We start from the raw sequence: 14,747 nt of genomic DNA, 5'->3' as shown, positions 1-14,747 counted from the left end.
GCGTATCATCCACGTCTTCCACCTGGCTGGCTCCTTCCTGTCATTCAGGCCTCACTTCAAAAGTCATCTCCTCAGAGGCTGCCTAGATAAAGCTGCCTCTCCCTATACACACATACACACACACGCTGCTGTCAATCTCATTCCTCTTTTATTTTCTTTATGGTGCTTCATCATTCTCTGCAACGATCACTTATTTGTTTACGTGTTAGGCAGAATCACTACGTCTATGACAGCTACAAATCTAACCGATCTTGGTGTTACTTCCACTAGTGACTCAAATATTGCAGGCATTGCTGCCACTGAGGATGTGATTTTCTGAAATGGAGACCAACTCTTGGTAAAGCGCCAAACAAAACAAACTAAAAGTGTCTCTCCGTTTCTACAGAGTTCATTCCTGGAAGATTAAAGAGGAAAATACCTTGTACGAAGTACTTTGTGTAGAGATGTAAATGAGATTTGGTTTAGCATCAGGTGTTTACAAGTTTCTCACCAACATAAATGTCCAGTGGACATGTGAATGTGGTGCTGGATGCAGGACAACTTTGTGTCGTGTAGGACTGTCCCAGAATGCACTGCAGGATACCTAGCATCCCTACCTCTGCCCACAAAGTCCTGACAGGGCCCTGCAATTGCTATCACAACTTTCACACATTTCCTGACACTTCCTAGGGAGCAGTACTGTACACTCTGAGAATCACCTACCTACAGAAAGGGTGTAGGACTATATACTTCAGTCTGTGAGAAAAAATGAAATAATCTGAAAGGCTCTGCATCATGTCCAGCATATAAGTGCTTAGTAAAGATGAATGTACTTCCTCCCTTCCCTCCTCTGGCCACAGGTTCTCAGTCTGACCAATAGGGAACACCTACCGTCAGCCGTGGCAACAGGAAGGAAGGTAGGCTGAATAGTTCAGGGAGTGAGGTGAGTAAATTAAGCAACGAGAAACACACATCACCCCCACTCCCAGAAAAGCTGGAAGAATGGCATGGCAGTTACGCAAAGAGATTGTGGAAAGACTTTATAGCAATTTGACTCAGGAGACCTATACTTACTTTTCAGTGTAACTCTGTTCTTTCCTTGGTGTGGAGAAAACTTTTAAGACTAAGAGAACCCAGGGTCAAGCTAGGGAATTATTTCTGGATAAGGATGGGCCACACAAGGGCAGGACCCTGCTGCTGCTGCTCCCCCTGAAGGCTGGGCCATGCCTGGACCGGCTTCGTGCAACAACAGAGAGAGATGAAGGATTCCAAGGAGGTCCCACAGCCAGACTCTCACCACACCCTTCGTACAGGCTGGTCACTCTGCCCAGGATGCCTTCTCTCCCTCACTGCTCACCCTTTCTCGACCTGGTCATCTCTTCCTCATTTTCTAAGTTCAGGATGTATTACCTCCTCCAGAAAAGCTTCCTTGGACCCTCCAGCAGAACTGATTGTCTCTCCCTCCTGTGTCCACGGGCTGTGTATCTCCTTTTACCGTAGCATTTCCAGTGTCGAGTGCTTGACTGAGGCCCCAGCTGCTCTGCAAGAACCGCGCCTGGTCCATCTCTATATTCCTGACAGCCAGCTCGGTCCCTGGCACACAGTCGGTGTTCCACAGAGATGACCCTACCTACCTCTCCCCCGGCTTTGGATTCTAGAATAAACACACCACAGAGTCAGTACCGTGAAGATTTACAATACCGTCATCCAGGCTATAGATGGAGAATCTCATTTTTAAAAAGAGGATAGATAGTCTGTGGTCCGAAGGACAGTTTATTTAAAACAAAGGTGACACGGTGTAGGAAAGAGGAAGAACAACAATTCTAACAAAAGCACAGAGAAAGCATTTCAAATTTTAAAAAAAAGGCAATGGAGGAAGCTGTCTCATACATATACAAACTGCTGACCTCGACTGATTATTTACATCCAAACTTTATAAAATAGCATTTCTAGTCAGCACTTAAGCCAGTGTTATTAATTTTAGTTACAAAAGTTAAAGCTACAAACTTCACATTTTTAAGTTGTACATCTGCAACAGCATTTAAACTTTTTTTTTCCAAGTTGGTCTGAGTGCAAGCTGGTAGAAGAGATTTGTTTTTCCCAACACAAAAAAGAACACGGATTCCAAATACAATGAATATAATCCTGATGAAAACACAGACAGAGGGCTCGAGGAAGATGGGGTGGGAGGGTGTGGACTGGGCAGGAACAACTTTCCAGTAAATAAGGAGCTGCAATCTTTAGAGGCAACATGGTATACTGAAAGGGCACTGGAATGAGAATCAGAAGACCTGGATTTGAATCCTAGCTCTGCCATATTTTAGCTTTGCTACCTTGAGCAACAGACTTTCTCTCTCTGAGCCTCAGTTTCCTTATCTGTAAAATGAGGACAATAATACCTACACCCCCCAGAGCTATTAAGTTTTAATAGACATAGCGCTATTCAGATTATCTATTTCTTCTTGAGTGAGCTTTGGGACTTTGTATCTTTCAAGGAATTCGTCCATATTATTTAGGTTGTTGAATTTATGAGCATAAAGTTGTTCATAATATTGTTATTAACCGTTTAATATCTGTAGGATCTATAACGATGTCACTGCTCTTATTCCTGATACTGGTAAGAGCTATTGAGTTCTAAATGATCTAATAAACTTCTGGCGTCTGGCAGGTGCTAAATAAATGTTTCCTGGATCCAAGTCTACAGTCTCAAGGAGTCAAGGCTATAGTTTTTTAAGTTGCTTCAGAGTATTGATCCTGTCTGTCTGTCTGTCTATCTATCTATCCAACCATCCAACTGGTGGTTGGGAAAAGAGACAAAGGATAAGAAAAATAGATATTTGCTTCAAAATTACTGATGAAGAAGCAATTAAGATATTCCTAGAGAATTTGAGACTTTTTAATGATACAGTTGGGTGTGGATCATTGTTTCTTAGAAGGAGATAACAAGTGAGGGGCTTAGAGTTCACTGGAAGCTTGAGTCACAAATGCTCAAGCAATGACTGAAGCTCAGGGCTCAATAAAGGCAAGTTGATCTGTCTTGAATTTAGTATTCAGGGAAAAAATGACTACGACTTGCTCTTCTGCCTGTCACTAGAAAACAAATACACCTTGTCTGGAAATTTATCTGATCCCAAAGAAATGGACTTCTGGCCAAAGGGCTCTGCCTAGCTGGACTGGGGAGCAATGTACCTTGTCGGACCAGCATGGGGAGTGCACACATGCTTGGAACAAAACAAACTCCAGATCAAGATTCACGACCTAAGAACGTTTATGGGGAAGAACTGAACCTTCTTTTACTCGGATCTAGCTTAGGGAGGGAGAAAATGGGCATTCCTCTCCTGTCTGGCCAACTGCAAAGTCCTTTCTAAAAAAGAAAGAGACTGAGGCAGGACTGCTAATCAACACAGCAGATGGTGTGGGGGAGTGCATGCTCCACGCTGCGGTTTCTAAAACTCACTTGGCTGTCAGACTTAACTACTAATTCAGCTGTTTCCCAACCGAAAAATGCCAGTTAGAGTTATTTAGTCTGTGCAAGAAAAGCTGGCCACTTCATTTTAAGAAGACTTGTAATTTTCCTTTTCCCTATAAACATTGGTCCCATATGGTGACACTATGAATCCTGATTCTACCACTTACTAGCTGTACTGGCTTGGGAAAGAACTTTTTCTCTCCGAACCTGTTTCTTCATCTATGAAATGAAGATAAAGTACTTAACTCACAGTTATTGTGAAGTTTGGAGCTGCCATATAGAGAGAGCCTGCCTAGCTCAGTGCCTGACATATAAATACATGGTCAACGAATGCTAGCTGCTATTTATTATTACAGCGGGATCCTCAAATTGTCTGCTAGCCTCTGTATCTGCCACATAACTGGCCAAGCCCTGCGGACCAACAACTGCCTTTGCATTTTTAAAAATTTGCTGTAATTGCAAAGAACAGAACCTGGCCACAGAAGAGGAACATTCCCTGCCTTTCCATTGATTCCCAGGTTTGGGAAGCAAAGGCAATTACAGAGTCAAATTACAGTATTCTTAGGTGCAACTGAGTCATAGCTCCCCTATCTGAGGGGAGGAGATGTTAGAAAATAAAAAGACATTTGCTTTTCCTAACTGTCTACTCTTTGCTGTGACTAAACGACATGTGGCCTTGAGCCAACACTGCAGAGGGATGGCTCAGGGCGGTCTTTTACAAAGCCTTCTGATCTGCTTTAGGCCCTAATCTGCCTGCATGAGGCCTGTTTGCTATCTGGCAGATGCCGCAGAGCCTCACAGAACGGATGAAACTGAACCATCTGGCTCCCCCTGGGAATCTCTTCACAGTTAGTCATCCACTGAAGAGACACAGAGCAAGTTTCCATTAGCAGGTTCTCTGGAACAACTTAACCCAAACTGACACAAGCGTCTTCTCTTGGAGAACGGGCTGCGTGAGTCAGTGGCCCAGGAGGAAGAAGCCCCGAGGTCTAGTCCCAGCTCTTAGTTTCACCTGCTTTGGGATTTGGGCCATGTCACTTCCCCATCCTGAGCCTCAGGCAGGCCAGGTGATGTTTATGGTCCCTTCCAGCTCTGGCATTCTACGTGTCTGGATTGAGCCTCATGGAGAACAAATCTTAGTCTGAAACTCACGTATCCTTTCCAGACCCCTTACCAGTAAAATAAAAAAGAAAACAGTCACATATTTGAAAGTGGATCACAAAAGCAATGCCCTCTAACCCTGTCTGTAAGGAATGTGGAACAAAATGCCACGTATGTGATCTTCACATGAACAACGAGAACTTCGAACCCTTCCCTTCTGCGGACTGACACAGCCCCATGTTGGCTGGGCGTGCCTGGCAGGCCTGGCCCTCACTGGACCGTGTCTCCTCTTAAGGCACTGGGCAGTATCTGTGCTGTGACTCTAGGCAGTGGGGAGAGTGGAGATGGATGAAAGGCGTTGAAACCACAAAGGCCAAGTTGCAAAGAGGGCGCCAGCTTCTCCTAGGACTCAAACAGTAAACATAAACCTCCAAGGCTTTCCCTTGGACATCACCCACAGCTCCAGAAGCCGGGATGGCCCACAAGGCTGAAACTGTGGGGAAAGAACTGGTCCAAACCTGATTTTTAAATGCAGCCCTGCAAAAGGGGGAGGAGGGCTTGTGGGGCTCAAGTGACCCCAACAGCCTCCCGGTGTCCTCTGCCCTCATGTTCCACAGTACCATAATCTTACAGAAAAGAGGCAAACTGTTTAAAACGGTACCTGTACAGAGATGCCACCACACTGAGTGGGGAATCCAGTTATAATTTATATATATATGCATATTTATATATTTTTTAAAAGTCTTCCAGAAAGAATAATTGTAAGCTAATGGGGGAAGAAAAACAAAAGACATTATGTAAAACTTTCCCAGCTATCACTCAACTAGGAGTCTCTGTTCCTGGGGTTTAAAACTCTGAGTTTAAAAGCGCCAGTATAAATCCTTAGAAATGATCCAGCTCACCAACTGAAATACACACATCGAGATGCACGCTGACTGTCACGGCAGCCCTTCCCACTGGCGCACGTTCCTGAGTTCACAAAGGTGCTGTGGAGAAATGATGGAGCAGAAGTGGCGGCTAACAAACGTCAGTGGCGAGCAATCCAGAGTTCACCACACAGGCCCGAGTGGAGGAGGGGCCCTCCCGGCCTGGCCGTGCTCAGAAGTTTTGTTGCCGCCGCTTCTTAGCCTCGATGGCATCCAGGATGGGCTGCCGCTTCGACTGGTACTTCTGCCGGATCTCTTCAATCTCCTGTTCCATCATGGGGTCGAGGGCCAAGAGCCTCTTCTGAAGGTCCTCCACTGTCCAACTCTTCAGCTAGAAAAGAAGTAGAAAGTATAGTCAAGACAAAGCTCAGATCAGCGGCAGAACAGCAGAGCGGCCCAGGCTTGCCAGGCATCCAGAGGGAAGGAAGTAGGAGGACACTGTGGTCAGATCAAGTTTGGGGTGGCAGTGGTTGGAAAGTGACAATTCATTCAAATGAATGGCACACCACCAAGGTTTTTTGAGACAATTCATCCCCAGAAGAGTTCTAAGTGCTAATCTCTTTGATTTACTGTGCCTTAACCGAGAAATTAATGAATAATACTTTCATCTCCCCTATCTTGTAAATTAATTACGTATGCACTCATTGTTAGGGCACTTACAGAAGAGTAACTTGGTGTCCGCAAGATAATGGTTGCCTCCTAGGTCTTGTCCTTCCCATGAGATGAGCATCTGGATGGTGACCACACCTCTTTCCGGATACCACACCAGGGAGGATGGATGCTCACTGGGGATCAGGTGCTCTCCCCCACCCCTGCCTTCCCACACCCCCAACGTCTTGGCACCGTCCCACTAATCATCACTAACATTTACCACGGGCTAATCATATCCCAGGCACCAGTCTAAGCACTTTATATGGACTATCTACGTAAGTGTCTTGGGAATATAGACAAAACCCTTGGGTAGCCAGGTCGGGTAATGGAGAAACCCTGAAACTTCTGAGATTAAGTTTCCATCATCCGGAGAAAAAGACAGGACTTGATATATGAATTAATAATAATTCCTAGCACTTGTATAATGCTTTCCATGTGCCAGACTCTAAGTGCTTTACATATATTGATTCATTTAATCCTCACAACAACGCTATGATTTGAGTACATTATTATCCCACGTTATGGATGAACAAGCCGAGGAAGACGGTGGCTAAGTAACTTGCCCCGTATCTCATGGCTAGTCAGCGGCAGAGTCAAGATTCAGACCCTGGCAGTGCGGCGCCAGAGTCCATGCTCTTAACCAGCATTGCAGAAGAGCAGACCAGCAAAGCATAGGCTGTAGAACCAGCTCAACCTGTGTTTAAAACATGGCTTTGCCTCTTGCAAACGTTGAGTCTCGGGCAAGTTACCAATCTCTCCAGGTCTTCCTCATCCACAGAACAGGAGCAGCAACGCCTCCTGTTTATTCTAAGAATTAAATGAGATCATGGTTGTGAAGCTGTTAGCACAGCGCCTGGTGCACTGTGTGCTTAAAGATGGCAGTGTGTGTTACAGCCCTCTCTCTACACTAGAGCCCAGGAGCACACTCGGGTTCAACCTGTGTTGCCACTGTTGGGCAAGTGGCTTCGCTGCCGTATGTATAGAGCATTCACTGAATCCAAGCAAGGCCAGCTCTGGCTGGCAGGGGTGAGAAGGAATGCCGACGTTATCCACAGCAGGTGGTGATAAATTTTGTGAGCTCACAGCCAGTTTAATAGGTACAGTGTTTCAAGAACTCAAAGGCTCGCTCAAGTCTTATGAGAGATTTATAGAATCATCATCTCCCACAGCCCCTTCCTGAGGCCCCAACAGGGAAGTGGGATAGGAAGATGGGTGCGGGAGCCTCTTGCTGTCCACACTGCCTTCAGACGGTGCGGTGTGAATGAGTGTGAAGTGCTCCAGTGGCCTCCCTAGAAATGGTTTACTGACCTGTCACCACAGGAATTTCCCCTGGCCCACTGCAGGGAGGTGGTCTGAGAAGTGAGAAAAGCCACACGAAAGGTTCTTTGTAATGTGAGAGTGGAAAGACTGGAGAGTGGGGGGGAAAGCTGGAAAGCTGGGCTGAAAAAAACGCAGCCTGTGGTTTTATACCATCTAGGAGGTTGGTGTTCTTGGCCCAGAGACACCCCTAAAAGTGATGCTTGCCTAGTCTTTAGCTTTTTCAATTCGTTCTCCAAACCGAGAATACCCCAAACCTAACAGTGAATGTTACTGGTAGTTAAGGACTTAATCTTTAGGATCACAGATCCTACCGGCTGTGTAACCTTGGACAAATATACCTCTTTGAGCCTCCATTTCCTCCTCTGGAAAACAGACAAATACTAAGTTTCTCCAACGTTGGGCAGCAATGAGGATTAGATGAGTTAATGGACGTGATGTTCTTAGTGTAGAACTTCATAGCATATGTATTTGGCAGGTAGTAAGCACTCCATAAATGGTAGTTATTATGTTATTAATAACTGTTACTGTTGCTGTTATTAATATCGTTGTTATTAATATTATTGGAAAAATCTCTACTTAATCTCCCATAAACAAACTGTTCCTATAACCTCTGATCCTAGTCAGAATCAAAGAAGTGAGAAAGAAAATATCTACTCTATCCTGGGCTAACAATACCTAAGGGTGAGCACTTTCCCACAGTGCCTGTTCACTTATTTACAGTTTAATGAAATTTTTTCATCCATCCATCCATTTACCAAATATTCAGTGAGTACCTAGAATGGGCCAGGCACCTAAATACTTCAGTGAGACAAATAAAAAAAATCATTGCCCTTGTGAAGCTGACATTTTAGTGAGGTGACACAAATGACAACACAATAAATCCGTAAATTACTCTTACATTAGAAAGTGATACGAAAAAGAAAGAAAAACTGCAGTGACGGAAGGAGGGCTGGGAATTGGCGGGGGAGACCCGCTTTCCATCCCTCCATTAGGATGAAGAGTCAACTGCAGAATGAAGAACTGTGAGTGAGCGGAACCGCTCTGGCCTTCCAACTCGTTCTGCAACTTTAGGCAAGCCCCGTCTCCTCCCGAGGGCTGGTCCCCACCTGTAGTGAGGGCTGCCTAGATGATCTCAAAGGCTTCTCAGTGTTTCTCCCTGTGTGATCCACCGATCACCTGCATCAGAATCACTTAAAAATACAGACTCCTGAGCCCAACCCAGAGCTACTTGATCAGACTCCCCGGGAGGTGAGGCACAGGACCTTGCATGCTAAAGAACCTAGTCAGGCGTTTCTTATAAATCCTCAAGTTTGATAAGCATGATGCTACATCTTCCTTCTTGTTTTCCTGGCAGCAAAATTCTCACAAAATAATTGCTACCTGTCTCTGATCAAAGCTTCTTCTCGGTTTCCAATTTCTCTGCAGCTTTTTTGCCCTTGATTCTGATTTGGGGCCCGCCACAAGCACCCTTGCTTTATCTCAGCCACCTTCAGACTAATTTACTTCCCCAAAGGCCTTTGGGGCTTAAGTTACACCTGACCTATTAGAACACAGCCAGCCAGTCACTGCTAATGACTCGGTGACACCATCCAGATATGGATTTTTCTGAAAACAAGCTCAGAGAAGGGTTTTATGGCGCCAAGTATAGCATTTCACCTTCCTGGTCCTTGGTGGCATAGTAAATTTCAAATGGATATCTATCAGTTAAAATAACTGTGGTTCTACAGTATTCTAACAGCCAGCATCCTGAAGGAGCAAATTCTCAAACTGGCTATGCAAGTAGCTTGAGCTATTTTCACCAGCTAGAGGAAATATTACCCCTTATATCTCATCTATCCCTGACAAGTTAAGCATCCTCTCTATACTATGACTCCCACATTTATCTCTCTAGACCAGAATTCTCCTCGAACTCCAGACTCATACATCCAGAGCAGATCCTACTGGCTATCTCCGTTCCTGATTATCTCAGGGAAATCTGTAATTTAACACATTCACAACGAAACTCTTGAGTCCCACCCCTCCCTCATCCCTAAACCTCTTCTCCTTACTTCCCAGTATTCTCCACCTCAGAAATGGTACCACCATCCTCCCCAGTGCTCAGAATCATCCCTGATTCTTCCCTTTCCTTCACCACTCCCCTGCCCCGCTTCCATCTCATCTTTGAAATACTGTTGTATATATGTACAACTCAAGTCCAACCACTTTTTTCCATCTTTACCACTAACCATCAATTCAGGCCACCATCATCTCGCAGAAACGAAAATAATTAAAAACACAGATGTGAAACAGATCATATCACTCTTATGTTTCCCTCTGCACTTAGAGTAAATCCAACCACTCACCAGGAACTACAAAGGCCCTGCATCTCTGGCCCCACTGTCCCCCTCCGCTTCATTACCTACCACTCTCCCCTTGGCTCAGGACCCCTAGCCAAGCTTTATTTCACATCCTCAAACGGGCCACACTTTCTCTGGCAAGGGCTAGGCAGTTAAGGATCCGTCTGCCTCAGTTCTTCCTAATCTTTTAGGCCTGAGCTCAGACGTCAACTCAGAAAATTTGAGCAAGCCTTCTCTAACCATCTTATCTAGAAAGAATGCCTCCTCTCCATTATTCTCTATCTCAGCCTCCAGTTTATTTCCTTCAAAACAATCATGGCACTCTGTAATCATTCTTTCTTATTTTCTTTTGCTTGTGTCTCTTCTTACCAGGATGAAAGTTCTATGAGGGCAGTGACTTTGCCTTGTTCACTATGCTAAGCGTAATTCTGGTTGAAGGCATGAATACACTGCCCCTCATTTCTGGTCAAACAATAATGGAAGCCACTGAAATCAAGGCGGAAGCTTCCCCTGGGCACCACCACGTGCAACACGGCTCTGGGTGCGGTGCCGAAAGGACTGTGTGTGGAATAAGGAGTGAGCTCTGCCCTCAAGGAGCTTTTATTCCTCTCAACATTCTTTTGAAATCGAAGGTTTCTGCTCACTTGATTAAAATTTCTATGTTTTATCCTGACTGATAAGAAGCAGGTCTCCAGTCCTGGCTTAGTCATCTCTAAAGGGCATGGCCGTTTTAATTTTTTATTCAGACAAAAAAGAACTTCTACTACAAGAAGTACTCTTTGGAAAGAATGAGATAATCAAAAGAATAAGACATGATCCTTCCAGACAAGACAAAATGAATGCCAAGCCCAGAGTCACAGGCTCATTGCTGAAGGTGGGCTGTGCTGAAGAGAACAGACCAAGCACAGGGATTTCTGACTCTCTTCCTGGGAGAGGTCACAGAAGGAAGGAGAAACTGAAATAAGCCTCGTAATCACAGTTATTTAGAATTCCCTGACCACTTGGATGCTAAGCAACACACCAGTCTTGGGTAAGTGGAGAAGCATGGGCTCTGAGGCTGAGACACGGCACTGATGCTTGTGGTCGCACGCACTCACTATTGTCGAATAAACAGCTAGACGTCACTCCCATTGCCTTGGACCCAGTCTATGATGTCTGTCGACAGACGTTTGCACCAGGAAAGGCAACAACATTCATGCAGATGAGATTTCTCTTAAAAGATGTGGTCTCTGGAAATGTGCTGTATCCTAAAGTAGGCATTTTTTTAAGTCCAATATTCAGCCTCCCCCTGTTTCTGCAGGATACAATGCTGTCTTACGACTGGATTCTACACACAGACATGCAAGAAAAACGTTAAGTACTTGAGCATATGCCATGTGTTCAGCACTGAACTAAGCACTTTATCTGCACGATTTCATTTAATCCTTCTGTAAGGTTGGTATTATTGTCCTCCTTTTACAACTGAGGTCAACGAGGATAAGAGTGGGCAGTAAGGGGGGGCTGGCCCCGTGGCCGAGTCGTTAAGTTGGCGCGCTCCGCTGCAGGCGGCCCAGTGTTTCATTGGTTCGAATCCTGGGCGCGGACATGGCACTGCTCATCAAACCATGCTGAGGCAGCGTCCCACATGCTACAACTAGAAGGACCCACAACGAAGAATATACAACTATGTACTGGGGGGCTTTGGGGAGAAAAAGGAAAAAATAAAATCTTAAAAAAAAAAAGAGTGGGCAATAAGAGGTCAATAGGATAAGAGGTCAATGAGGATAAGAGGTCAATGTGGATAAAAGGATAATTTGCCCAAAGTGACCCAGCATGGAACTGGAAGGACTGTGACCACCAGCTGAAGGGTTTCTGGAAACAGGCCTGTGTTAGTGAAAAATGTGGGAAGGCTAGAAAAATTCGGAATTTGGTTGACATTAAATATGTCACAGATGGCCCTCACATTCAAAAATGCCACCGCTAGTGATGATGGGTGACTTCAGGCAAGGCATTTGACCCCTCTGGGATTTGGTTTCCTCGTTTATAAAACGGGGACGATGCTGCCTACTTTGCCGCCTTTCCTCATGTAAAAATACCACGTGCCTCCTACTCACACAGCACTGCTGCCTGAGGGGCAGCGACTGAACTCAAGGTTGTTAAACATGATTCAAATCGAATCAACCAACTTTCCCGGCAGCTCTACGAGGCAGGACCGCTGTTGGGCAACAGGAACATGACAAGCAAGCTCTGCCAGAGAAGCAGCAGGCTTGGGGCAAGGGCACTGGCTTTAGGTCAGGTGGACCTGGTTCCGTGGGAGCTCTGCCCTTGTAGCTGGATGCCCTTGGGCAAGTCATCTCATATGTGCCTCCGTTTCCTCATTTTTCAATAGAGGACAACACTATTTATCCCACAAGGGAAGTTGTGAGGTTTAGAGGTATTGGTAATGTATATAACATAGTGTCTGGTGCCCACGAGAAAGTGGATGAGTGAGAGCTACCACCTTAAATTCTTTTTTTGGAAGAAGAAGGAAATACATGAGTGATATAAATAGTAGCTGCCTTTGTTATAAGAACTGAGCCTGATGGGCTCACGATCTGGTGCAGGACACACACCACAGACACAGAAGTGTCTCTAGTGAACTCTGTGTCAGAAGCCCCAAACCAGCTGACTGTGGTTTATTTCCTCCGGGCCAGACCACAGGAAAATGCTCAGATTCCCAGCATCAGTACAAACACAGAAGGCTGATGGGAACTGACTTTTCCTCAAATATCCCTAGCAACTCTGAAATTCTAAATTACACTACGTCAATGTCAGTTGCACAACTTGCGTGGAGAACTGAGATGTTTCACCACAAGATAACTCATAGGGATTGCACTGACAATTAGCCTATCCCGGATCAGCAGAGGCAAGCTAAACCAAACGCGTCAGGAAGAACAGCAGAGCTTCATCCTGCCTTGGCAACAAGGCCCATAGTGAACACACAGGTCTGGTCCAGGTACGAGGTTTAGACCTATTTCAAAGTTCTGTTCCACTGCTAGAAAATCTCACCTCAGAAGTCTGTTGTGCAAATGGTGCCATGAGACGTCTCTTAAAAACCCCCAGAGCCACAGGTTTTACAGACAAGCTTCAATTCCGTACAGACTGTACTTGAGCACTCACAATTCCGCCTCCAACGTCGCAGACAGGATTTCTCAAACACATCATCCCTTCTGGACAAGTGAGTTAGGCTGATGCCCTGTCACAGGTGATGTTTTATGGTGGCCAAGAATGAGGAAAGAACACACCTTTGGAATTTAGCAAGATGACAAGGAAGGTGGATAGAAGGTAAAAGTCAAATGAAGCCACCGACATGCCATTCCATACCTTCGGCACCAGCCGCTAGAAGGTCAGCAAAAGTGCAGAAAAATGTACAAAGGTCAGTCAAAAGGCATCGAGGGCCACTGTCTGAGGGCCACCACAGATGCCTACCCCTTCCTGATGTGGATTTGTCTCTATCTAGGAGTGGCTTCTAGACTGGGGAGAGGTGACTCCAGGAAGATAAAATTCAGGCGATGCAGCAATCTCTCAGCAGATGAGTAACACAGTCAAGCAGAAAACAAGGAAACTGACCACTGAATCACAACCTGTGTGGGTTAAGGAAGCGCTGGACTGTTCAATTCCAAAAGATCTTGCTCTTTAAATGAACCCTCTGAGAATTTTAATGAGAGATTTCCTCTGATTCAAACTGTGGTCATGCCAAATTACGCTTCCACTAGTCCCTTATAAAATCTTCCAAATGCTTCTCCAATAAGGAAGAAAAGTTGCAAAACTATTATCTACCATTACTTCAATCCCATTTTGAGTTTATGAGTACTTCAAAGCAACACATGGAATTGTTATCAGAATTCTAACTGAAGAAAACATGACTGCATGTATATAAAATATTCACCAAGAAGACTGGGATGAAATGCAGATCTGAAGCCTGGCAAAAACAAAGAAATTTGGTGATGTAAGGACAAGAATTCTGACAGGGGTCAGAAGATTGGCCTCAAACAGCCTGAAGATTGCATCCATCCTCTCCCAGGAGAGGGCTCAGTGCAGGCCATGTGTGTGAGCGTGTATGAAGGATATGATCTGATAAACGGCATAAACAAAAAGACAAAAAGCGAAAGTTTTTCTCTAAATAATGGGGTTTTACTATAATATAAAGTATATTACTTGCATATTGTTATTTTTTGTGATTTATTAAAAATCATCCTTAAATTTACATGAGAAATTAATTTTTGAAGTTGTACTTTTGCATGCTTAGAATTTGCTCCAACTCTGTTCTGGCCTGAACTTTCACAACTTATTCTGAAAATCACAATGCATCTGCTTTTTGTTGTTGTTTTTGTTCTGTGGGTTTTATAATAGCCTTTAGCCAAAGATAAAGTTTTGACCAAACCCAAATTTTTTCCTAACATGACTCTGGCTTTCCACAGCAAGAACCTAGAAGGAACTTTCATACCCAAAATACAAAAGAAGAATGATCTCAAGAGGCACTGTATTATGACCATCTAGCATTATATCTTTAACTATAAAGGTGTGGTGAGTAGCTGCTCTGTGTCAGACACTTGTGCTAAGCGTGGACCAAGCAGGAGTAGGGATGATAGAGGGGTGTGGGTGAGTAAGGGTGTGTATGGGACAAAAGAGTATATGGCAGGGTCCCTTCACACTGGAAGTGGAGATAAATGATGCAGTTAGTCATGAAAACAAGCTACAGTCTGAGGTATTACCGAGTAAGTGCCTACTGATTGCTAACAGTAATTAGAGCTACTTTTAATTGAGTGCTATGTGCTGGGCATTGTGCTCGGCACTTAACATGCATTATGTCATGTAATCCTCAGAATGGTCCAGGAAATAAGTAGTACTACCCCATTCTACAGAGGTGGAAACTGAGGCTCAGAGAGATACAGGAACTCACCCATGGCCGCAGGGCCAGTAATTATAAGTGGTTGAGTTAGGAAA

General features: G+C 44.8%; 1 protein-coding gene across 1 annotated transcript in view; it reads right to left on the bottom strand.

The window, feature by feature from the left end:
* Positions 1–1,734: 1,734 nt before the first annotated feature.
* Positions 1,735–14,747, bottom strand: part of STK4 (serine/threonine kinase 4) — an 87,209-nt gene continuing 74,196 nt past the window's right edge. The window contains exon 11 of the mRNA XM_001503165.5: positions 1,735–5,806. Coding sequence (XP_001503215.1) covers positions 5,648–5,806 — 159 coding nt within the window. The 3' untranslated portion in view covers positions 1,735–5,647. The remainder of the gene's footprint in view (positions 5,807–14,747) is intronic.

This window comes from Equus caballus, chromosome 22 (assembly GCF_041296265.1).
Source record: "Equus caballus isolate H_3958 breed thoroughbred chromosome 22, TB-T2T, whole genome shotgun sequence".
NCBI classification, from domain to species: domain Eukaryota; kingdom Metazoa; phylum Chordata; class Mammalia; order Perissodactyla; family Equidae; genus Equus; species Equus caballus.
This window is presented reverse-complemented; position numbering and strand designations above follow the sequence as displayed.